The sequence below is a fragment of the Trichechus manatus genome, unplaced genomic scaffold (assembly GCF_000243295.1).
Source record: "Trichechus manatus latirostris isolate Lorelei unplaced genomic scaffold, TriManLat1.0 scaffold00239, whole genome shotgun sequence".
NCBI classification, from domain to species: Eukaryota; Metazoa; Chordata; class Mammalia; order Sirenia; family Trichechidae; genus Trichechus; species Trichechus manatus.
In genome coordinates, this window is record NW_004444175.1 from 1,523,976 (window position 1) to 1,546,822 (window position 22,847).

At 37.9% G+C, this 22,847-nt stretch overlaps 1 protein-coding gene across 2 annotated transcripts in view; it reads right to left on the bottom strand.

Annotated features, from left to right (window-relative positions):
* Positions 1-22,847, bottom strand: part of LARP1B (La ribonucleoprotein 1B) — a 108,489-nt gene that overhangs the window by 41,511 nt on the left and 44,131 nt on the right. For both annotated transcript variants that reach the window (XM_023743149.1, XM_023743148.1), the window contains one exon: positions 18,760-19,125. In XM_023743149.1, the coding sequence (XP_023598917.1) occupies positions 18,760-19,125 (366 nt within the window). The remainder of the gene's footprint in view (positions 1-18,759; positions 19,126-22,847) is intronic.

Genomic DNA, 22,847 nt, shown 5'->3' on the forward strand with positions numbered 1-22,847 from the left:
AGAGAAATATTTATAGCAGTAAATGCTTACACTAAAAAAGAAGACAGATCTCAAATCAATAACCTAAATACAACTTAAGAAACCAGACAAAGAAGAGAAAACCAAGTCCAAAGTTAGCAAAATCATAGCAGAAAAAGAGAATAGAAAAACAGCAGAGAGAATCAATGAAACCAGAAGCTGGTTCTTTGAAAAGTTCAATAAAATTGAGAAACCTTTAGCTAGACTGACAAAGAAAAAAAGAAAACAACTCAAATCAGAGGTGAAAGTGAGGACATTATAACTGATTCTACAGGATGCAAGAATACTATGAACAATTATACATCAACAAATTAGATAACTTTGATGAAACTGACAAATTCCTAGAAACACATAAACTACTTAAATTGACTCAAGAAGAAATAGAAAATCTCAACAGATCCGTAACAAATAAGAGATTGAATCAGTAATCAAAAATCACCCAACAAAAAAGGTCTTGAACTAGAAGCTTCACTGGAGAATTCTGCCATACATTTAAAGTAGAATTACACCACTCCTTGCTAAACTCCTCCAAAAACTAAAAGAGGAACACTTCCTAATACATTCTATGAGACACGCATCGCCCTGATACCAAAGCCAGACAAAGACACCACAAAAAGAAAGCTACAGACCAATATTCTTTATGAATAGAGATGCAAAAATCCTCAACAAAATACCTCAAAAACTGAATCTAACACCATATTAAAAGGATTATGCACCATGACCAAACGGAATTTATTCCAGGTTTGCAAGGGCAGTTTAACGTTAGGAAAAAAAAATCAATGTAATGCGTTATTTTTTATGCAAGTAACATGCGCCTTCTACGTTCGTTTGCCAACCACACCACTTTTCTTAGCAATAATCACCTCAGGGCTTTAAGTTTTATTTAAGAGATAGTCCACACAGTAACGGCACACAGGCTGCTTCCTGTCCTCTCTTTTCTCCATTGTCCCCTTTATCAACCAAGTTCACTGGTCACATTCCCTAGATGGAGTATTTCTACTCTGTTTTGATTATGTGTATGTTTCCAAATATTGCCTAAAGCCCAAGGCAAAGATCTTGCATGCCATCAAGGGGTAGAACTTTTAAAGAAGGTAGAAGGGGGCGAATGTTTTAACCACTGTCTTAGCAGTGGTAAAGAAGTGACCTTTGCCACAGAAACCAGGCAGAGTCCCAGGAAAAGGGAAGAAAGCACCAGTTGTTTAGGGATGACTAGGCCACACCTTAAACTAAATATACAAAAGCCATCCCTAGTCCCAGCTCAATAGAGAGGGGAAACATAAAGGATCTTGTGCCTGTAAACTTCATGAGAACACAAGCTTTTTATTTTCCTCACCACTTACACTAAGTGCCAATTGCTATGCCTGAAATCTACATGGTACTAAAATATCTGTTAAATGAATGAATGAACAAATGGGATGGCAACTATAGTCATGAAGAATGTGTTCCACGGGAAGTTATCCTCTGCCTCCTTTTTTGGGGGGGAGGGGACAGGAGTAAAGAGCAGTAGGTCCTAGATCAGATGTATTGCTATCTATAATACAGAAAAGTTATTATTTAGGCATAGTTCAAGACCTACCCTACTCTAGAATGCTTCCCGTGGCTGTAACAACCCCAAACTCTCAAAATTCTTTCATTCAGTTATTTTCAAATAACTTTGTTTTATTGTAAAATATCTTATACACAGAAGTGTATAAAACATATGTGTACCTCTCTCCAGAGGCACTATTATATTGACTTTAGCAAACATCATTTCCTAACTGTTCTTTTGTTAACCACCTTTGAAAGTATCCAAAAAAAATATATTTCACTTCTTCTGTTTTTTGAACTTTAAATAAATTAAATCATACTGAATATATTCTGTGGCTAACATTCACCAAACTTTTTTTAGTTTAGTTTTTTATTTTGGAATTTTTCTAACACACACAAAGTAGAATAGTAGGATGAAGCCCTATTTGCCTATCACCTAGTTTCAGCAATCATCACCATTTTAACATTCTCTTATTTATCTATAGGGGCATTTAAAATAAAAACTATCCACATTTCTACATTCACCATTACTTTATTTCACTGTTAAATACTATACCACTGTACAAACATCCACAATTTATCCATTACTCTGTTAAGGACATGATGCTGTTGTCTGCTGTCAGGCTGATTCTGACTCTTAGCAACCCTATATGACACAGCTGAACTGCCTCAGAGGGTTTCCTAGACTGTAATCTTTACAGGAGCAGATGACCAGGTCTCTTCTCCCGTGGAGTCGTTGGTGAGTTTGAACTGCCGATCTTTCAGTTTGCAGTTGAGTGCTTAACCACTGGCACCACCAGGGCTCGCTATGACATAGGGCTATTAAACTATAACAGTTTATATATATGTCTCATGGTACACATATTCAAAAGTTTCTCTAGTATATATACAGGCAACACACACACACATCCACCAGGAATGGAATTGATACCTCTTAGGTATGTGTGTGTATACATATACGTGTGGAAATGGAACTGATGCTTCTTAAGATGGATAAATGGTCAAGTTTAATAAGTAATACTAAACTGTTCTCAAAGGTGGTTGTAACAATTTAACCCACCACTAACAGTAGTAAGAGAGTTACCATCATACCACTACTTTGTTGTTGTTGACAGGTGCCCTCGAGTCCACTTATGGCGACCCCAAATGTGCAGAGTAGAACTGCACTCCATAGGGTTTTAAATGCTGTGACCTTTTGGAAGCAGATTGCCAGGCCTTACTTCCAAAGCACCTCTGGGTAGATCTGAACTGCCAACCTTTTGGTTGGTAGTATAGCGCTTAACCATTTGCGCCACTCAGGGTATCCTTTACCAAGGCTTAATACTGTCAGAATTTTAAATTTTATGATGTAACAGGTATGATCTTCTGCTTCTGGATATAATGTAGTAACTGACACCAGCCTAGGCCTCCCAATGAAAATAATCATAAAACTGGAAAAAAAATAAATGAAGAAACAATTTTTCAGCATTAGACTAAAGGCAATGCAAGACTGTGATCTTTAAGAGAAGAGAAACTCACCAGGTAAGCTCCACAATCACCTCAGTTCTCTTCCTGGGTACAATTTCCCAACCATGGCACAGCAAGCTCCAGCCAAAGCAAAGCACAACTGTCCCAATGAGGTGAGAAGGTAGGGCTTACAGTTCAGGGCAGCTGAAGCAGTGGAATCTGTGAAGCAGAACACTGGAGAAGTGGGGGCTATGCAGTGAAGGAGGGGGCAGTAAGTTTGTGTTAGGGTCATACCCCTGTGAGTCCTTGCCTAAAAGCTGAGTAGGACGAGACATGCGAGACATACACAAAAGCAGATGCTATGGGATTGAGCTAAACAAATATACTAAAGATTAAACAGTGCTGGGGCATGGTGGTGTACAGGCCCTATTAAGACTGGAACTCTGTTAGTCACTCATTAACACCCTAGGCATTCAGCTAAGACACCACAAAAATCACACCTTAGGAGTAAGGCCATGCTGTAGAATAAGACCCACACCCTAGAGTTAAGTCTTCCTCTAGATTCTATTCTCCCTAGCAAAGCCTAACTCAAGACCTGACAAGTTAGAATGAAGACAGAGTTTGGGGATCACGTCCTGTAAGTTAGAGAGGCATTCCACAGATCTGCCCTAACAAAGAGTAAAACCAATTCTACACAGTTCCAAGTTGGCCCACCAATAGGACCCCCCCACCCCGCAAAAAAAAAAAAAATCAACATTATTCCAAAGAAGATGAAATAATCTATAACCTCTACAGTATAACACCTACAATCTCCAGTACATAATTTTTAAAATTAAAAGATATAAAAGAGACATGCAACCTGTAATCAAGAAAAAAAAAGCAGTCAATGGAAACTGTCTCCAAGATGTCTCAGGTATTGAATTTCAAGATAAAGATGTTGAAGAAGCTATTATAAATATGTTTGAAGAACTCAAAGAAAATAGGGTCTTAATGAGCAAATAGAAAAAAAATTCTAAAAAAAGGAAATTCTAGAACCGATATGTTTTTACTTAGATGGGCTTACAAGCTGAGGAACATGGTAGAAAAAATTAGTGATCTTGAAGGCAAATTGATAGACATAATCCAATCTAAAGAACACAGAGAAAAAAATATTTAACAGAATAATTCTAGCAGGATGGGAGAGTCAGCAGGTCTTCCCACCCTCCCACACACATATTAACAAGCACAACAAGAATCTGTGCTCAGCCCTTTGGGATTCTGAATGGATGCACAGAGGACAGTAACAAGGAGCTACAGCCAGAAGCAAGTCAACAATGAGTCTCATGAGGTGAGAAAAGCACTTCTTCCACTGCCTTGCCACTCCCCCTCCCAGCATAGCAGACTGGTACTGGTGGACAGCTGCAGTAGAGCCAGCTTGCCCAGCCAATACCTATTTTGCCTGAGACGAAGAAGGGCCCTGAGCTCTGGCTCCAAAATAAATAGGGTGGGTCTCTCTGGTGCTTGTGTTCGGGGTGTGCATGCCCTTTCCCCTTCCAGTGCAGTGGACAGATGACTGCCATAATTCCAACTGACCCGCAGACCACGTGAGAACAAGGGCAGGCCCTGATTTCTGGAGCAGAGATTAAGTGGGCACTCAAAGAATGAGGCAGAGAGTGGCAACCAAGGACTGAGGACTGCACCTGCCAGAAGGTGGTTAATTCCATGTGGGCTTTCAACTAGCTGGCGAGCTGCTAAAGGACTGAAAACTTGTTCTAAATGGAAACACAGCACTCAGAGCAGGGGAAAGAGCAATAAACAAAAACTGAAAATTGCACCCATGGAGGACAGATTGACTAGTTTGTGAACTCCGCTCTGTTCAGAAGCTACTGAAGGACAGAAAAACTTGATCGAGTGGAAAAACTTGACCTAGACTGAAATGGAGTTATCAAAGTGAGGGAGAGGTAGGGATAAGTAAATTCTGCAGCCTCTGTCCACCTAAGAGTTTCTGGTAGCAAGTAGTGCTATTGAAAACATTGAATACTCAGAAGAATTGAGAAAAATAACACTGCGAAATTCTAATGTCCTGGTTACAACAAAAAACACAAGGTACATAAGGATATTGGATATGATGGTCCGTCCAAGTGCACAAGACAAAGGGAGAAAAAAATCATATTTACGGAAGCCTGAAAATGAACACAATGAAAGAAAATAACACAATATTAAACAACCTCAAAGAACTAAAAGAAAACACAGACTAAGAACTAAAAGAAATCAGAAAACTTATGTATGAACAAAACAAGACTTTAAATAACAGCCAGTATAAAAACAAATGAAATAAATACTGGAACTGAAAGAAACAATAACTGAATGGAGAAACTCAACAGCAGTGCATCTATCCACAACCTAGGAACAGAAGGGAAAATCTTCAATCTGATAATGGCCATTTATGCAAAACCCACAGCTAACATCATACTCAATGAAGACAGACTGAGAGCTTTCCCCTTAAGATCAGGAACAAGGCAAGGATTTCCATTCTCAGCACTGATATTCAATATTGTACTAGAATTTCTAGCAAGGGCAATTAGACAAGAAAAAAATATAAAAGGTAACCAAATCTTCCAAATTTGGTTACCTTTTCATGGATGACATGATCCTATACATAGAAGACCCCAAAGAATCCACAAGAAAGCTACTAAAGCTAATAAATGAATTTAGCAAAGTGGTAAGATACAAAGTTAACACACAAAAATCAGTTCAGTTTTTACACATTAGCAATGAGCAATCTGAAAAGGAAATTAAGAAAACAATTCCATTTACAAGAGCATCAAAAGAAATTTTAAAAACCTAAGAATAAATGTAACCAAGTAAGTGAAAGACCTGTACACTGAAAACTACAAAACATTACTGAAAGAAATTAAAGAAGACCTAAATAAATGGAAGGATATTCAGTGTTCATGGATCGGAAGACTTAATATTCTTAAGATGTCGATACTACTTCAAACAACCTATAAATTCAGCGTAATCCCCATCAAAATTCTAACGGTCTTCTCTGCACAAATACAAAATAGTCAAAGCAATCTTTGAAGAGAAGAATAAAGTAGGAGGATTTCACATTTATCAACCTCAAAACATGTTAGAAAGCAAAATTAATCAAGAGAGCCTGGTATTGGTATAATGATAAACAAATATAGACCAGTACAATAGAATTAAGAGTCCAGAAATGAATCTGTATATGTTGGGCCAATTGTTTTTAAAAAAAGGGTGCTAAAATACCATATAATCCTGCAAACCCACTCCTAGGAATATAAGCTAGAGAAATAAGAGCCATCACACGAATTGACGTATGCACAGCCATGTTCATTGCAGCATTATTCACAATAGCAGAAAGATGGAAACAACCTAAGTGCCTGCTAACAGATGAACAGATAAACAGACTGTGGTACATACACACAGTGGAATACTATGCAATGATAAAGGACAATGATGAATCTGCAAAACATCTCACAGCATGTATGAATCTGGAGGGCATTATGCTGAGTGAAATAAGTCAATCACAAAAGGATAAATATTGTATGAGACCACTATCATAAAAACTCATGAAAAGGTTTATACACAAAAAGAAACAATCTTTGATGGTAACGAGGGAGGGGAAGGATGGGGAGGGAAAAACACTAAATAGACAATAGGTAAGTGGTTAACTCTGGTGAAGGTTAACACAGTACACAATACTGGGGAGGCCAGCACAACTAGGCCAAGGCAAAGTCATGGAAGCTTCACAGACACATCCAAACTCCCTGAGGGACCAAATTACTGGGCTGAGGGCTGGGGACCATGGTCTCAGGGGACATCTAGCTCAACTGGCATAACATAGTTTATAAAGAAAATATTCTACATCCTACTTTGGTGAGTAGCGTCTGGAGTCTTAAAAGCTTGTGAGTGGCCATCTAAGATACTACACTGGTCCCACCCCATCTAGAGCAAGGGAGAATGAAGAAAACCAAAGACAAAAGGGAAAGATTAGTCCAAAGGACTAATGGACCACAACTACCACAGCCTCTACCAGACTGAGTTCAGCACAACTAGATGGTGCCTGGCTACCACCACCAGCTGCTCTGACAGGGAATACAACAGAGGGTCCCGGACAGAGCTGGAGAAAAACGTAGAACACAATTCTAACTCACAAAAAAGACGAGACTTACTGGTCTGACAGAGACTGGAGAAATTCCAAGGATACGGCCCCCAGATAACCTTTTAACTCCATACCGAAGTCACTCTGGAGGTTCACCCTTCAGTCAAAGATTTTTCCAGCATCATTTTATTAAAAATTAGATTTTGTCCTCATTGATCTGCAATCCTACCTGTCATTGATCAAGTGTGTATACATGTAAGCAACTGTTTTCGGACTTTCTATTCCATTCTTTTGGTGCATCTTAAACCTTTAATCTCTAAAACAAGTTGCCCTGTCTTTTTCTTAAATATATTTTGAGTTTCTTGCACCTTACACTTCCATGTAAGTTTTACAATCAGATTGTCAAGTTCCTTAAAAAAAAAAAAAATTAAAAATTTATTGCAATTCAATCAATTTGGGTAGAATTACCATCTTTATTTATCACACTGAGTCTTTCAAAACATGAACCTTGGTACCTCTCTCCCTACGTAGAAGCCCCGGTAGTGCAGTGGTTAAACGTTCAGCTGCTAACCAAAAGGTCAGCAGTTCGAATCCACTAGCCTCTCCTTGGAAATCCTATGGGGCAGTTCTACTCTATAGCATCACTGAGTCGGAATCAGATGGACGGCAATGGGTTTGGTTTTGGTTTTCTCCCTATTTATGTCTTCACTAACATATTTCAATTAAGTTTTGAAATACCTTGCCTTAAAGGCCCGGTGCATTCTCTGTAAGATCTATCCTAGCAGAATGGCCTTCCAAAAGATGTCCTTACTCTAATCCCTGTAATATGTGAATGTTGCCTTACTTGACAAAAATGACTTTGTATCTGTAATTAAGCTTACTTGTCAGTGATGTTAATTTAGAGAGATTATCCAGAAAATAACAGATGAGGCAGAAGAAAAAATTAGAAAGTTTCAAAGCTGGCAGACCCAATGAGCTGTTGCTGGTTTGAAGACAGAGAATGCAATTTGACAAGGAACACAGTGGCCATGAGGGGCTGGGAGAGGCTCTTGCCTGGCAGCTAGAGGGTAAACAGGGACATCAGTCCTACAGCTACAAGGAACTAAATTCTGCTAAGAAGCCAAATGAGCTTGGAGGTGGACTGTCCCATAGACACTTCAGATAAGGGCCTAAGCTGGCCAACACTTTGATCAAAGCAGAGAATTCAGCCTCATCCACCCAGAATTCTGACCTACAGAACTACAAGACAATAAATTTTTGTTGTTTTAAACCACCAAATTTATGGTAATTTTTTACTATGGCCATAGAAAATACATATTCCTAGGTTCTTCATGATTGTTTTATGCTAAATTTTGAATTTTAGAAGTTACTACTTCCAACTGCTGCTATTAGGAACTGGATTTTTTTTTAAATGATCTCAAAAACTTATTAAACTCATTAATTCTAATCACTCACCTGTAAGATTCTTTGGATTTTCTATTTATGCAATCCTAAATTTTTATTTCTTCCTTTCCACTCATTTGTTTTTTCTTGCCTTACTAATCCAATAGATGACATCCAATAGATTTGATAGGTTTGACAGTATCTTTTTCTTCTTTCTGATCCAAGAGATTAGCTTCAACATTTCAGCATTCAGAGTGATCTAAGTTACCGTATTTCTTCGCAAATAACGTGCCAACATAAAATAACACAACCACACATATAACGTGGAAATGATGAAATTAAGTAAAACAGTTCTGGCATAGTGCACCCATGCATATACTGTGCATGTCTCATGACTTTCCAGAAGTGAACTTTGGCCTTATTCACACATCCCTCCCATATCACAAGTAAATCATATCGTTCTGTTCATTTTTTTTATAATCTCCTGCTCATGTGTAATATAAAATCAATACCTACCTTAAATGAAGTTTCCACATAAATTGAAGTCAGTGACATGTAAAAAAAAAAACAAAAAAATGGCATGGCATGCTTGCAAAAATAACGCACGGGGGTTTGAGTGGCTGGCAAAAAACATATAACTTGAGCATTATTTGCATAAAAATATGGTAGTTTCTTTGTGAGATTTTGCAGAAACCCTTTATAAGGTTAAAGAAATTGCCTACTCTTCCTATGTTGCTAAAAAATTTCTCATGTAAGCATCTTGAGTTTTATTAAATGCATTTTCTGCATTTATTGAAGTGATCACTATCTTGCTTTAATCTGTTAATGTGAACTGCATTGATTAATTTTTCTAATGTAAAATCAACTTGCATTATTGGGAAGAATCTAACATGACAGTTATGCTTTTTTTTTTTTAACTGCTAGATTAGGTTTGCTAACAGTTTGTTTAGAATTTTTGTACCTAGATTGAGTCAGACTGGACTATAACTTCTCATTTATGTTCTAGTAAGTGTGTGATGTGCTTCAAAGTTTATCCCTTGAAACTTGCATTATAATCTAGTATATAGTCAAGTTTTATAAGTGTTATTGAAATGCTCACACAGAACACGTGCTCTGCAGTTGTTAAGCACAGTGTTCTATACATGTCCTTTTGTCGAGTATAATCACGTTTCCCAAATTATCTATCTCCTTTTTTTTGGTCTGCATATACCTTATTTACTTGATGAGGTAAGTTAAATCAATCATTATGATTTTGGAACTGTCCTATCAATTTTTGCTCCATATATTTGAGGTTCTGACGTTAAATACATTAAACTTTAAAGTTACATTTTCCTGATAAATTTCACCTCTTATCATTACAACAGGACACTCTTTAGCACTAAGAATGCTTACTGTCTTCAAGTCTACTTTGTAAGTCTATTCTGGCTGATATTATACCTACAACAGCTTTCTTTTGGTTACTTTTTTTTTAATTTCTAGGCAGCTGCCTTTTTTAATTACAGCTTTATGAAGATATAATTGACATATACAATTCACCTATTTAAAGTACACAACTCAATGATTTTTAGTATATTCACAGATGTGTAAACATCATCATAATTAACTTACTTCAGAACATTTTCATATTCCCAAAAAGAAACCCAGTACTCATTAGTAACCACACCCCATTTCCTCCCAACATCCTCATCCTTAAGAAATCATTATCAATCTACTTTCTGTCTCTATAATTTGCTTATTCTGGACATTTCATATAAATGCAGTCATATAATATGTATTCTTTTGTGATTGGCTTCTTTCAGTTAGCTTGTTTTCAAGGTTCATCCATGTTGTAGCATGTATTAGTACTTCATTTCTTTTTATTGCCGAATACTATTCTACTGTATGGACAAACTGCATTTATCCATCTATCAATTGATGAAGATTTGAGTTTGTTCCACTTTTATAATGCTGCAAAGAACATCCGCACACAAGTTTTCATGTGGACATGTGTTTTCATCTCTCTTGGGTACTGTCATGTATTGAACTGTGATCCCCAAAAGTATATGTCAACTTGGATAGGCCAGGATTCCCAGTATTGTGTGGTTGTCCTCCATTGTGTCATTGTAATTTTATGTTAGAGAGGATTAGGGTGGGATTATAACACCCTTACTAAGGTCATATCCCTGATCCAATGTAAAGGGAATTTCACTGGAGTGCGACCTGCACCACCTTTTATCTTACAAGAGATAAAAGGAAAAGGGAAGCGAACAGACTGGGGGATCTCATACCACCAAGAAAGTAGGGCTGGGAGCAGAGCACATCCTTTGTACCCAGGGTTCCTGCACTGAGAAACTCCTAGTCCAGGGGAAGATTGATGACAAGGACCTTCCTCCAGAACCGACACAGAGAGAAAGCCTTCCCCTGGAACTGATGTCTTGCTAGCCTACTAGCCTGTGAGAAAATAAATTTCTCTGTTAAAGCCATCCACTTGTGGTATTTCTGTTATAGCAGCACTAGATAAGTAAGACAGGTACATATCTAGGAACAGAATTGCTAGGTCATACCGTAATTCAGTGTTTAACCTTTTGAGGAAGTGCCAGACAGCTTTCCAAAGCAGCTGCATCACTTTACATTCTTACCAGTAGTGTATGAGGGTTCTAATTTTTCCATATCAGTCAATATTTGTTATTTTCCATTTTTTGATAATACCTATTCTAGTGGGCATGAAATGGTATGTCACTGTGGTTTTGATTTGCATTTCCGTGATGGCTAATTATGTTAAGCATCTTTTCATTGCTATTGGCCATTTGTATATGTTTTGGGAAGAAATGTCCATTCAGATTCTTTGACCATTTTTTAAATTGGGTTGTCTTTTTATTATTGAGTTGTAAGAGTTCTTTACATAGTCTAGATACAAGTCTCTTGTCAGATATATGATTTGCGAATATTTCCTCCCATTCTGTGGGTTGTCTTTTTTGTGTCCTTTGAAGTACGAAAGTTTAAATTCAGATGTCTAATTTACCTGCTTTTCCTTTTGCTGCTTATGCCTTTTGATAACAAGAAACAATTGCCTAATCTAACATACTTCTATGTTTTCTTCTTCTACAAGTTTTAGTTTTAGGCTCTTATATTTAGGTCTTTGATCCATTTTTAGTTAATTTTTTATTGTGAGGTAGGGGTCCAACTCCATTCCTTCCCCATTTAATGGTCTTGGCACCTTTGTCAAAAATCACTAGGTCATACATTATTTTATATGTTATTTCTGGACTCACAATACTATTCCACTGATCTGTGTGTATATCCTCATACCAGTACCACACTGTCATCATCAGTGTAGCTTCGTAGTAAGTTTTGAAATCAGGAAGTATTAATTCTTCAATTTGCTTCTTTGTTTTCAATAGTTTTGAATATTCTGGGTACCTCAAATTTCCAAACGAATTTTAGATCAACTTGTCAATTTCTGCAAAGAAGTTAGCTAGAATTTTGATAGGAGTTGCATTGGGTCTATAGATTAATTTGAGTTACTAGTTTATGGTATATATTTTTCCCTTCTTTTCCTTCCTTTTTGCTTCTTATCTTTTGCATGTGTCTCTTGTAAATTACTGATTGCACTAACATCCAGTGTGACAATTTTTGTTCATTTTACCCACTAAAATATTTGGGTTTACTTCTACCAACTTATTTTTGTTCTTCTTTCCTTTCTTTCTTGCCTTTTCCCACACAACATTTCTGTTTCTCAAGAGTATGCCCTCTAATTCTATTTTTTAAGTAGCTATTCTTCAAATTGCTAAATGAAAACTTAAAAATATCAATATCCACTTTCCAGACAGCAAAATTACCTTTAAATATAGATTTATTTATTGCTCCCACTGCTCCCACCCAAGTTAAAGGAGTCCTTGGGTGGCACCAACAGTTAAGCACTCAGCTACTAACTGAAGATTGGTCATTCAAATCCACCCCGGGGAACCTCAGAAGAAAGGCCTGATGATCTACTCCCAAAAGTTCACAGCCATTGAAAACCCTATGGAATACAGTTCTACTCTCACACACATGGGCTCACCATGAGTCAGAATCAACTCAATGGCAACTTGTTTGGTTTTTGGTCTCACCCAGTTTGTGTTAATGTTATATTTTAATTCTATATATTTATATACTTTAACCCTGTTAAGACAATTTTTTATACGAAAACAAAAAAAACCCACTTCCATCGGGTCGATTCCAACTCATAGCGACCCTATAGGACAGAGCGGAACTGCCCCATAGGGTTTCCAAGGCTGCAAATCGTTACAGATGCAGACTGCCACATCTTTCTCCCATGGAGCGGCTGGTGGCTTTGAACTGCCAACCTTTTGATTAGCAGCCAAGCGCTTTAACTACTGTGCCATATTTATTTAGACTTATCTACATATTTATCCTTACATTGCTCTGCAGTTCTCTCTCCATCTCTGTCATCTGGAATCACCTTTATTCTACCTTTGGAATTTTCTTTCATGAGGCCCTGCTGGTGGTGATTTGTCTCATTATATTTCACCCTCCTACTTGAAAGATACTTGGCAAGGCATACAATTATAGGTTGACAGTTATTTTCCCTTGGCACAACAAAGTTATCACTCCATTGTCTAACTGTTGTATCACTGTTAGAAAGTCATCTGCCAATTAGCTATCCAGTGTCTCTCCTTTGTCTGGTGTTTTTCCTAGTCTTTTTCTCTGGCTGCTCTCCTCTAGTATCTGTCCTCAGTTCTGAAAAATTCTTAGTTATTATCTCTCAAAATATTCACTCTGCCCTATTCTTTCTCTTTTCATTTCTTTCTGGGAACTCTGATTAAATGTATTTTTAAAAACTTCTCACTCTAGCACTCTATATTCCAAGTTTCTTCCTTGCTTGCTTTTTAAACCCTTTTTCCCCCAAGGGAAAAGAAAAAGCTTTATTATACAATTTTTTACATAATATATAAGTTGATTTGAAATTTACCAAACAATAAGAAAGACTATGCAGTGCAGTAAGTTACTATTATATGGCCCTTCTAGCCACGGTCTTCTAACTTCCACAAAATGATTGGGTAGGACTACGCAAATAGGGTGCTTGTGGCCCACCAAGGGGATTGGCTAGTTCTCTAATGCAAATAAGGTACATGGAAACCTTGTAAGGGATTGGTCAGTTTTGCCATTCACTAGGCTTAAAGGGAGCCAATTCCAGAGGTTGCTGGGGACCTCACTACCATCAATAAGAAGAGCTGGTAGTCAAGAATGTCCTTTGGACCCTACGCTAAGAACCTCCTAGACCTAGAAGACAGATAGAGTTGTATCACTGAAGACAGCATCAGACAGCAGTGGCAAGGGACTGACAGTCTAGGCTAGCCAACACATGGAGTGAGAGAGCTGACTGCCTTCGGGCAGGAGGCTTCCTGGTGGAGTAGGGTACCTCTGAGCACTTGTCAGCGAGCCAAGCAGGGCAGAGGCCAGGCCAAGAGCCAAGGACTGAAGGTCAAGGGCCAAGAACAAGAGAGCCAACAGCGGGGCTCTAGGGCTGAGGGCAAGGGGTTGAAAGAGGCCTCCCTATGGGCACAGCCAAGAAGCTATCCTGATCGAAGAACTATATTCTGAGTCATTCCAGTTACTTCCACGTTGATCCTGATTCTGAATTGTAACCTGTAACTTCCCTAATAAACTCCATAATTGTGAGTATGGTCTGTGAGTTCTGTGTGGCCATTGCAATGAATTATCAAACCCAGCAAAGAAGTAGAGTGTCATGGGAGGGACGGCTGGCGTCAGAAAAGAAGAATAGAATAGAATAGAAGTCAGCTTTGAGCTGATGCTAATGGCAATTCTCTCTCCTCCCCCTGAAGTTAGACAAAGTCTGATGTTGTGCCATTTTTGCAGACTGTCTAAAGAAATCATCCTGTAGCAAGGGAGAATGAAGAAAACTAAGGGCACAACAGAACGATCAGCAGTCCAAAGGAGTAATGGACCACAACTACCACAGCCTCCACCAGACTGAGTCCAGTACAACTAGATGGTGCCTGACTACCACCACTGACTGCTCTGATAAGGATTGCAATAGAGGGTCCCGGACAGAGATAGAAAAAAACGTAGACCAAAATTCTAACTCACAAAAAAGACTAGACTTACTGGCCTGACAGAGACTGGAGAAACCCCAAGAGTATGGCCTCCAGGCACCCTTTTAGCTCAATAATGAAGTTACTCCTGAGGTTCACCCTTCAGCCAAAGATTAGACGGGCCCATAAAACAAAATGAGACTAAAGGGGCATACCAGCCCAGGGGCAGACTAGAAGGAAGGCGGGGACAGGAAAGCTGGTAATAGGGAACCCAAGGTCAAGAAAGAAGAGTGTTGACATGTTGCAGGGTTGTTAACCAATGTCATAAAACAATATGTGTACTGTTTAATGAGAAGCTAGTTTGTTCTGTAAACCTTCATCTAAAGTACAATAAAAAATAAATTAAAAAAATATCATCCTGTATCTTCTTTCATATGTTCTATCTTTTTGCCTCTTTGTGCTGACTACTGAATAAGTTCTTGTGAACTATAATCCAATTCACTAAATTCTCTAATTCTGTCTAATCTGCTGTTAATACAGTCAATTGACTAATTTCTTAATTTCAATCATAATTTTTTTTAACTTCCAGAGGTTCTATGAAGTTATTTTTCAAATATGGATATTTTTAAGAATTTGTCCCCTGGACATATTTTCATTTATTTAAACAGTAAGTACACGGGTAGTCTCCGCATTACTACAGGGTTCCATTCTAACGATATGCCATAGATCAGTTCCGACATAAGTTGAATACCTCTTTTTTCTTTGTTTGTTTTTAGTTTTCATTATTTTTGCCTTTTATTATCAATATCTTTATAAATCCAATCTTTATTTGTCTTTGGGGGTTGGCATGAGAATGACAACAGTAGCAAATTATGCGCTGCAACACTATATGTAGTACATATTATTAACGATAAATGTACAAAAAAAAAGGACAGTCATAAGTACAGTTCATCATAACGTGAATACGTCATAGGCTAGGGACTACCTGTAGTTACTTCAAATTCTCTGTTTAATAATTCCAATATCCAAATTACTCAGGGTACGGGTACAAGTGCATGATTACAACTTCTGGGCCAATATTTTTTCTCCCTGTTCTGCTCAGCATCACCAAGAAAATATTTTAGTTCTCTGGGGGAGTGGGTGGGAAAGCAAGTTAAGTTCTCCTTCACTAAGGGTGTTTCCCCTTTGGGAACCAATTTAATGAGAAAAGAATACCTACTAGACTTTCCACCTTTGGCTCATCCCTGGGCTTGTGTCTTTTACCACTAATTTTGGGTAGCTTTTGCAGTGTTAAGTGCTTCAAGCTCTCCAAATTCCCCAACTGTCTTGGGGTAAAACTGGTTTCAATATTTCACTTTTCTATGTTCTTAGCATTTTTAGGTTTTATTCTGATAATTCCACTCATTGCAGATCTTCAAGGCTTTAAATAGATGTTTTCTTATCTATTAACCGGCCATATTATTTGTTTTCAGCAGTGAAGACACACCAGACACAGAAAGTTACTCACACTTTGGTCTACTTCTACATAACTCCTGGATTCACTAAAACTCCTTTTGCAGAGGTCAGAAAAGATCACCAAAATGCCTACCAGTTTGGCATACTTTTTATTGCTATCAACTCAACATCTCCACAATTTCTGACATAGCTGATTAATTCCCTCCCCACTTAAAATCAGATTTTAGATTCCACAACACTACAGTTTCCTATACAACCCCTAAGTGGTCATTCCTCAGGGCTCAGATCTGGGTCTTCTCATTTCTATATTTCTCTGCCACCAGTTTACCTTAAGCTAGCAATGTCCTATTTCCTAGTCTACTTCAATAACCTCTTAATTGGATTTCTTCTGCCCGCTCTTGTCCCCATCCAATCCATTCTCCCTCACAGCAACCAGTGATCTGTTAAAAATGAAAATTAGATTATGTCACTTTGCCTGTGTAAAACTCTTTAAGTACTGCATTTTAACTTGAGACAAATTCCAAACTATTTAACATGGCCCACAAAATCTTACATGATCTGACTTCTGCCTATTTACCATAATTTTCTTTTTATATAATACCATAGGCAAATCGAACTTTTTTTTAGTACCTCAAATATGCCAAATTCTTTCTGACCTCAGATCCTTGACACTTGCTGTTCCCTCATTCTGGAATATTATTTCACTACTCTTTGCATGGTAACTCCTACTCTTACTTCATATCTCAACAAAACTGTTACTTTCTCAGAGGCCTCCCCTGACCACCCAAGCCAATAGTATCTTGTTCTTTTCCTTGAGAATATTTACCATAATTTGTGATTAAATATTTATTGTAGGTTTTTTAATGTCTGTTAAGTGCCAGGAATGTAGAGACCTTACTATCTTCTCACTCTATGTCCAAGAACTAACACAGTGTCTGGCACAAAGTAGAAATTCAAAAAACATGTTAAACGATTGATTTCTCTCACTTTAAGCAGACCTGCAGGAAAAGTATAATTCTAATCAAATATTACATATTTAAGATAGAATTAAAAGCAAAGGAGATCAGTTAGATGATGGGAATATTCCTAGAGATCAGGCTAAAATAAGACATATGTACAAATTGACGCATAACGCTTAAATCCATAAAGCCAAGAATTACTTTCCCTGATTATCATTTAATGTTAAGGTTAACATCTGTCTCAACTCAACACGTGGCTGTTAATTATCTCTCTCTACATTTAAGTTAATAAATACCTACAAATAGCTTATAAATTCATTATTTGGAACTCTGAGGATATTTTCCCACAGAAACTGGATTATACACAGTGGTTAGTTTCCATTGGTTAGTTCATAATGCTTAATCCATAATTCTTTTATGCCTTTTAACAAGTATGACTTGAGCACTACTTTGTGCCAGGAACAGTTCTAGCAATGGGGATACAATATTAAACAAAAGACAAAAATCGCTATCCTCATGGATCTTACATCCATGTGATCAAAAAGAAAAGTGAAATGTTTAGAATGGTAGATGGTGGCATATACTATACTGATGCAGAGAGCATGGTAAAGGGAAAGGAAATGGGGTGAGTGCAATTTTAGTCCATTAGAATTTCTTTTTATCTCTTACTATTCCAAAAAGGAGTTAAGGTAGATATTACTTACAGACCTAAGTATCACAAATAAAATAATACAAGGGAAGACTTTCAACTGAGAAACATCATAAAAACAGACTTCCTTCTCTAAGCAGTAGGACAACTGCTCAGGCTTTAAGTCACTGACAAGCTATCACAGACTGGGGCAGAGTCTCCAAAAACATGGTGACTAGAGAACATAAAAGGTCAACAGCAGTGATGGAAATTCCAGGAAGAACTGAGAAGCCAAGAAGGAAAGGACACTTCTTACTGAGGATATGAGCCCCCATAGACAAGCAGTTCCCGCTATTCGACCACTAGCTGGCCTCAAACTATACAACTATTGCACAACTAACTACCGTTGTCCAACTAACCACTTCTAAGATCTCTTTCCTAATTGACATATTACAGTTACATTATTCTTCCCTTACAATTCTCTCTCAAAAACAAATTTTAACTTTGGAGGGTTTATTGATAAATTTAATTCTTAATAAGATGAGGAAATGGTAGGAAGTGATTCACTCTTATCCCTACTTGCACCATTATAATTTATATCAAAGGAATGCAGGAGACTACTCTGGCTCTCCCCTATTTTATCTTAACAACTGGGATATGGGCCAGGATCTGGGGTGAAAAGAAGATAAAAAATTGAAATTAGCTTTCAAACAGCATCCCCAGCACCATCGTAATTATCAGAAAAGGAAGGACAATTGGCCACTTTAATCTTTTAAACTTTGTCCACTACCATAGACTAACATTCAAAGGACAAAAGGAGGCAACAAAAATAACTCTCTTCTAAAGCCACTGGTTCCTATAGCAGGGGTGATTATTGCCAGGTAAGGAATGAGCATATAAAGTAAGCCTGTCTATAATAACTTCAATTTTTATTCCATTTTATGAGAAAGGGCCTTCTTATTTTGAAGAGTTTACAAAATTTCACCTAAAAAAGTAAGGTTTTAGTCAATAAGTGCTAATTCTTTTTGTAATTAAACTCTTCATTACACTGCTATTACCTCTCAGGGTGTGACTATCAGATACATTTCAGGGAATTTTTCAAAATTTCATAAACTAAAGCCTCAAGTTTAGGAAAATATAAACAGCAATATACACACAAAACAGCACAACAGCAGACACATGTTGGCCAGAAACAATTACCTTTATGGCTGTGTGTTTGTTTTCATCCTCTTCCATCCATAAGTCCTGTTCATAATAATATAAGCCATCATTGATAACTTTAGCAAGTTCAGATGTAATTTCTGCCCGAGACCGGTAGTTGCCTGTTCCATCTCCTCCAGGATGTTTTCTCATGTAAGGTGGTGTCTGCGTTACAATCAAAATCTTGTTTAAATCCTGGTCATCAATTTCATAATCTGAATCATTATCAGACCAAGCAGTAAATGGGTTTTTTCGACCTTCTATTTGTTCTATCTCTTCATCAAATAAAAAATCAAGTTCTTCTTGTTCTTGTTCTTCTGAAGGATGTAGTTGATTTGATGCCTCATCAGGTACAGACATTGATTCCTGAAGGAATAAATTGGTATTTTACATAAAAACTTTTCTATCACTTTTAAAATAAATGCCGTAAGTTTTACAAGTAAGAACAAACTTATATAAGCTCAATGACTAGTTTAGCAGTTAAAATTTAAAAGAATATCAAGCCGATATTACTCAGCCCCAATAAGGTGATTGCTAAAGACCAAATTTTATTTTAAGAATAAAAAATACAAAGTTGAGTAAAAGATGGACTCTTTTAAAGTTGGAAGGGTCCTTAAATCATTCATTACATCAAACTTACTCATTTTACAGGTGAGAGACTGAGGCCCAGAGCTGTGACAATTTTATTGGCCTATGGTTACAGAATTAGGACTAGAATCAAAGTCTTCTGACTTCCAGATTCAACAATCTTCCCTAGTCTGAACCCTTTTCACCCCACAATTACATTAATGCCATAGTTTACTAGCTAACCCCTTTGCCCCAAGTTCACCCCCCATTCTACTTGGCCCACATTTTTTGTAAAACTTACCTTAATACTGCCTCTTAAAGAACTTAAAATAGTTTTGGACTTGTTAGATCATCTAAAATCTATCCTAGTCTAGATTTTCCAACATCCCAACAAAAGGGGGAAAAAATGTATCATTTATGTCACCTTCACATGCCTTGCTCCATCCTATCTTAATCCTTCAGCTCATCCTAACTCTCCTATGCCTAGAATAATTCTTCTCTTTCAGAATTCCTATTCATGTAGATCTATATTCAATCAATCAGTCAATCTGGGTGCTTACTCTGAGCTGGGCATGTCTCTAGGCAGGCGTATGGAACAATCAATAAAACAAAAGACTCTACCTAGATGGAAGCAACATTCTAATAAATGGAGGGCTGTCCATGATGTTTTTTACTAAAAAGAAAGTTGTAAAACAGTATGTGAATATATTTATTTAAAAAACTATATACTTTGTAATTCACATTTGCAGGAACATGAAGTCTAAGAATAAACACCAATCTGTTAATAAAGGTAAACCATGGACAGAACCTTTCACTTTTTACTTTAATTTTTTTTCAAGCATATACTTTTATTTTTTTTCTAATTTGTGAGAAAAAGACAGTAGATTCTGGATTAAAGATGGCTGAATGTGAATGTGTATTTGCCTCCCTACAATAATGATACAGACTAATAAATTCACATCAATACCGAAAAAAAAATATTACTATCAGAAGATAAGAAATTTTGATGACTTTCTGAAAAGCAGAAAACAAACAGGATGGTATTGATACATAAACCAGAGGAGAGTAAATAGCAACCTAGACCCATTTAAAGGAAATGATTCAGCATCCTTAGAAATTCTTGTTCTGGAAAAACCTGCTTTGTTTTTAAAATGTTATCCTGAGGGGGGGAAAATGCTCTTTCAGTAATAGTTGATATGGTATGTTTAAATACCATTGTTAATTAAGAAGTTATATTTAGAGGCAGGGCCCAGATGGCAGAGTAGTCAGACACTTCCTGTGGTCCCTCTTACAACAAAGACCCAAAAAAACAGGTGAATCGATTACATATGACATTCTAGGAGCTTGAACATCAAAGGCAAAGTTGAGGAATCACACTGAGCAGCAGGGGGAAGGAGAGAGGGTTCAGACGCAGCGAGGAGCTCCCAGACCTCACCTGGCAGTAACCGGTACCCTGCATCTTGTGCACGCAGTGAAGGAAGCAGTGGCGCTCAGGAACACATTTTCCACATCTGGAGAGACCGAGCGGTGGAGAGTCTACTCAAGCCTCCAGAATCAGTGAAAAGTGGCGCTCAATTGGCAAAAGATAAGTACATGTGTCTAACCTACCGCACGGATCAAAAAACACCCCCTTTGTGAAAAACCTCTCTCCCATTTACTACCCCTTCCCCACTCTGCACTGGGTTCTGAGCTGGCTTCAGCCATTGCAGCATGCCCTGGGCCAGAAATAAGGACCTGACGCATACCCTGAGTCATTCTCCTGGACTTGGAGAGGGAACAAATTAACAAACAGCAATAAATAATCTGCCAGCTCCTCTAAGCTGAGAACTTAAGGTAACCATAGTTCCGTTGCCTAGCCACAGGCATAAAGGGTTCACAGACTCTGAATGCCTTTGACCCCTGCATAGACCTGTGTGGGCCCATTTCAACAGGATAGGCCCTCATGATGACAGTAAAACAGGGTATACACCTGAAGCCTAACTTCACCTGTATCAGTTATATGGTGGAATAGCAGGTTCGTGACATTTGATACCACTCTGCCCATTAAGCAGAGTCCTCACCTACCTCTATCAGGGGCCTCTGGACTGGTAGCTCTGCCCACGCTGCCTACCCACCCACGACAGGGGTACAAGGATAAGTGCTGCCGCCCAGTCCTTACAGCCAACACCAATTAGGCGCTCATAGTCTGGCTGCAAAACCCACTGAAATGCGCGCTATATGGAACAGGGAAACACCTTCCTCCCAGACACTCAGGGGCAGCTGTCAGCTCCGTGCCTTGCTCAGTGTGTGACCCCCTACTGCAGCCAGATACCTGTGCCTACACCAATCATCCCTCCTATGTAGGACTGTAGGTGATGGCCTAAACCACATACTTGATGACCAAATACCTGGACACTTGAGCTGAATCCATACAAGAAAAACAAACAGACTCCTGGACTCACATACCTAGTAAGAGATCTAACCATCTGGTGACAGGATGTTAGATCTTCAAAGGCACCAATAATCAACCTAGCTCATATGAGCAGCATATTAAGGCATATCAAAACAAAACAAACCAAGAAGCTAACACATAGTAAGCAAACAAAAAAAATATAATAACTTATTGATGGCTCAGAGACAACAGTCAATATTGAATCACATAAAGAGGCAGACCATGATGGCTTCAGTAAGCTCCCAAAACAAAGAATCAAGAAATCTTCTGGAGAAAGAAAACTTCTTGGAATTACTGGAGGTAGAATACAAAAGATTAACATACAGAATTCTTCAAGAGATCAGGAAGGAAATCATGCAAAAAGCAGAACAATACAAGGAACACACAGACAAAGTAATACAGGAACTTAAGAAGATTATGGAGGAGCATAATGACAAATTCAACAGGCTGCAAGAATTCACAGAGAGACAGCAAACAGAAATCCAGGAGATTAACAATAAAATTTCAGAATTAGACAACTCAGTAGAAAGTCATAGGAGAAGATGAGAGGCGATGGAAGTCAGAATTAGTGAGACTGAAGATAAAGCAGTAGACACCAACTTATTTGAGGAAAAATCAGATAAAAGAATTAAGAAAAATGAAGAAACTGTAAGAATTATGTGGGACTCTATCAAGAGGAACAACCTACAAGTGATTGGAGTACCAGAACGGGGCGGCGGGGGGGATAACAGAAAATACAGAGAGAATTGTGGAAGATTCATTGGCAGAAAGCTTCCCTTATATTGTGAAAGATGAGAAGATACCTATCCAAGATGCTTATTGAACCCCACACAAGGTAGATCCAAAAGAAAGTCATCAACACATATCATAATCAAACTTGCCAAAATCAAAGATAAAGAGAGAATTTTAGGAGCAGCTAGGGATAAATGAAAAGTCACCTACAAAAGAGAGTCAATGAGATTAAGCTTGGACTACTCGGCAGAAACTATGCAGGCAAGAAGGACAGAACATCCAAAGAGCAGCTCAACAAAGACATGGAAGAACTAAATGCTACAATCAACCAACTTGATCTCATAGACATATACAAAAC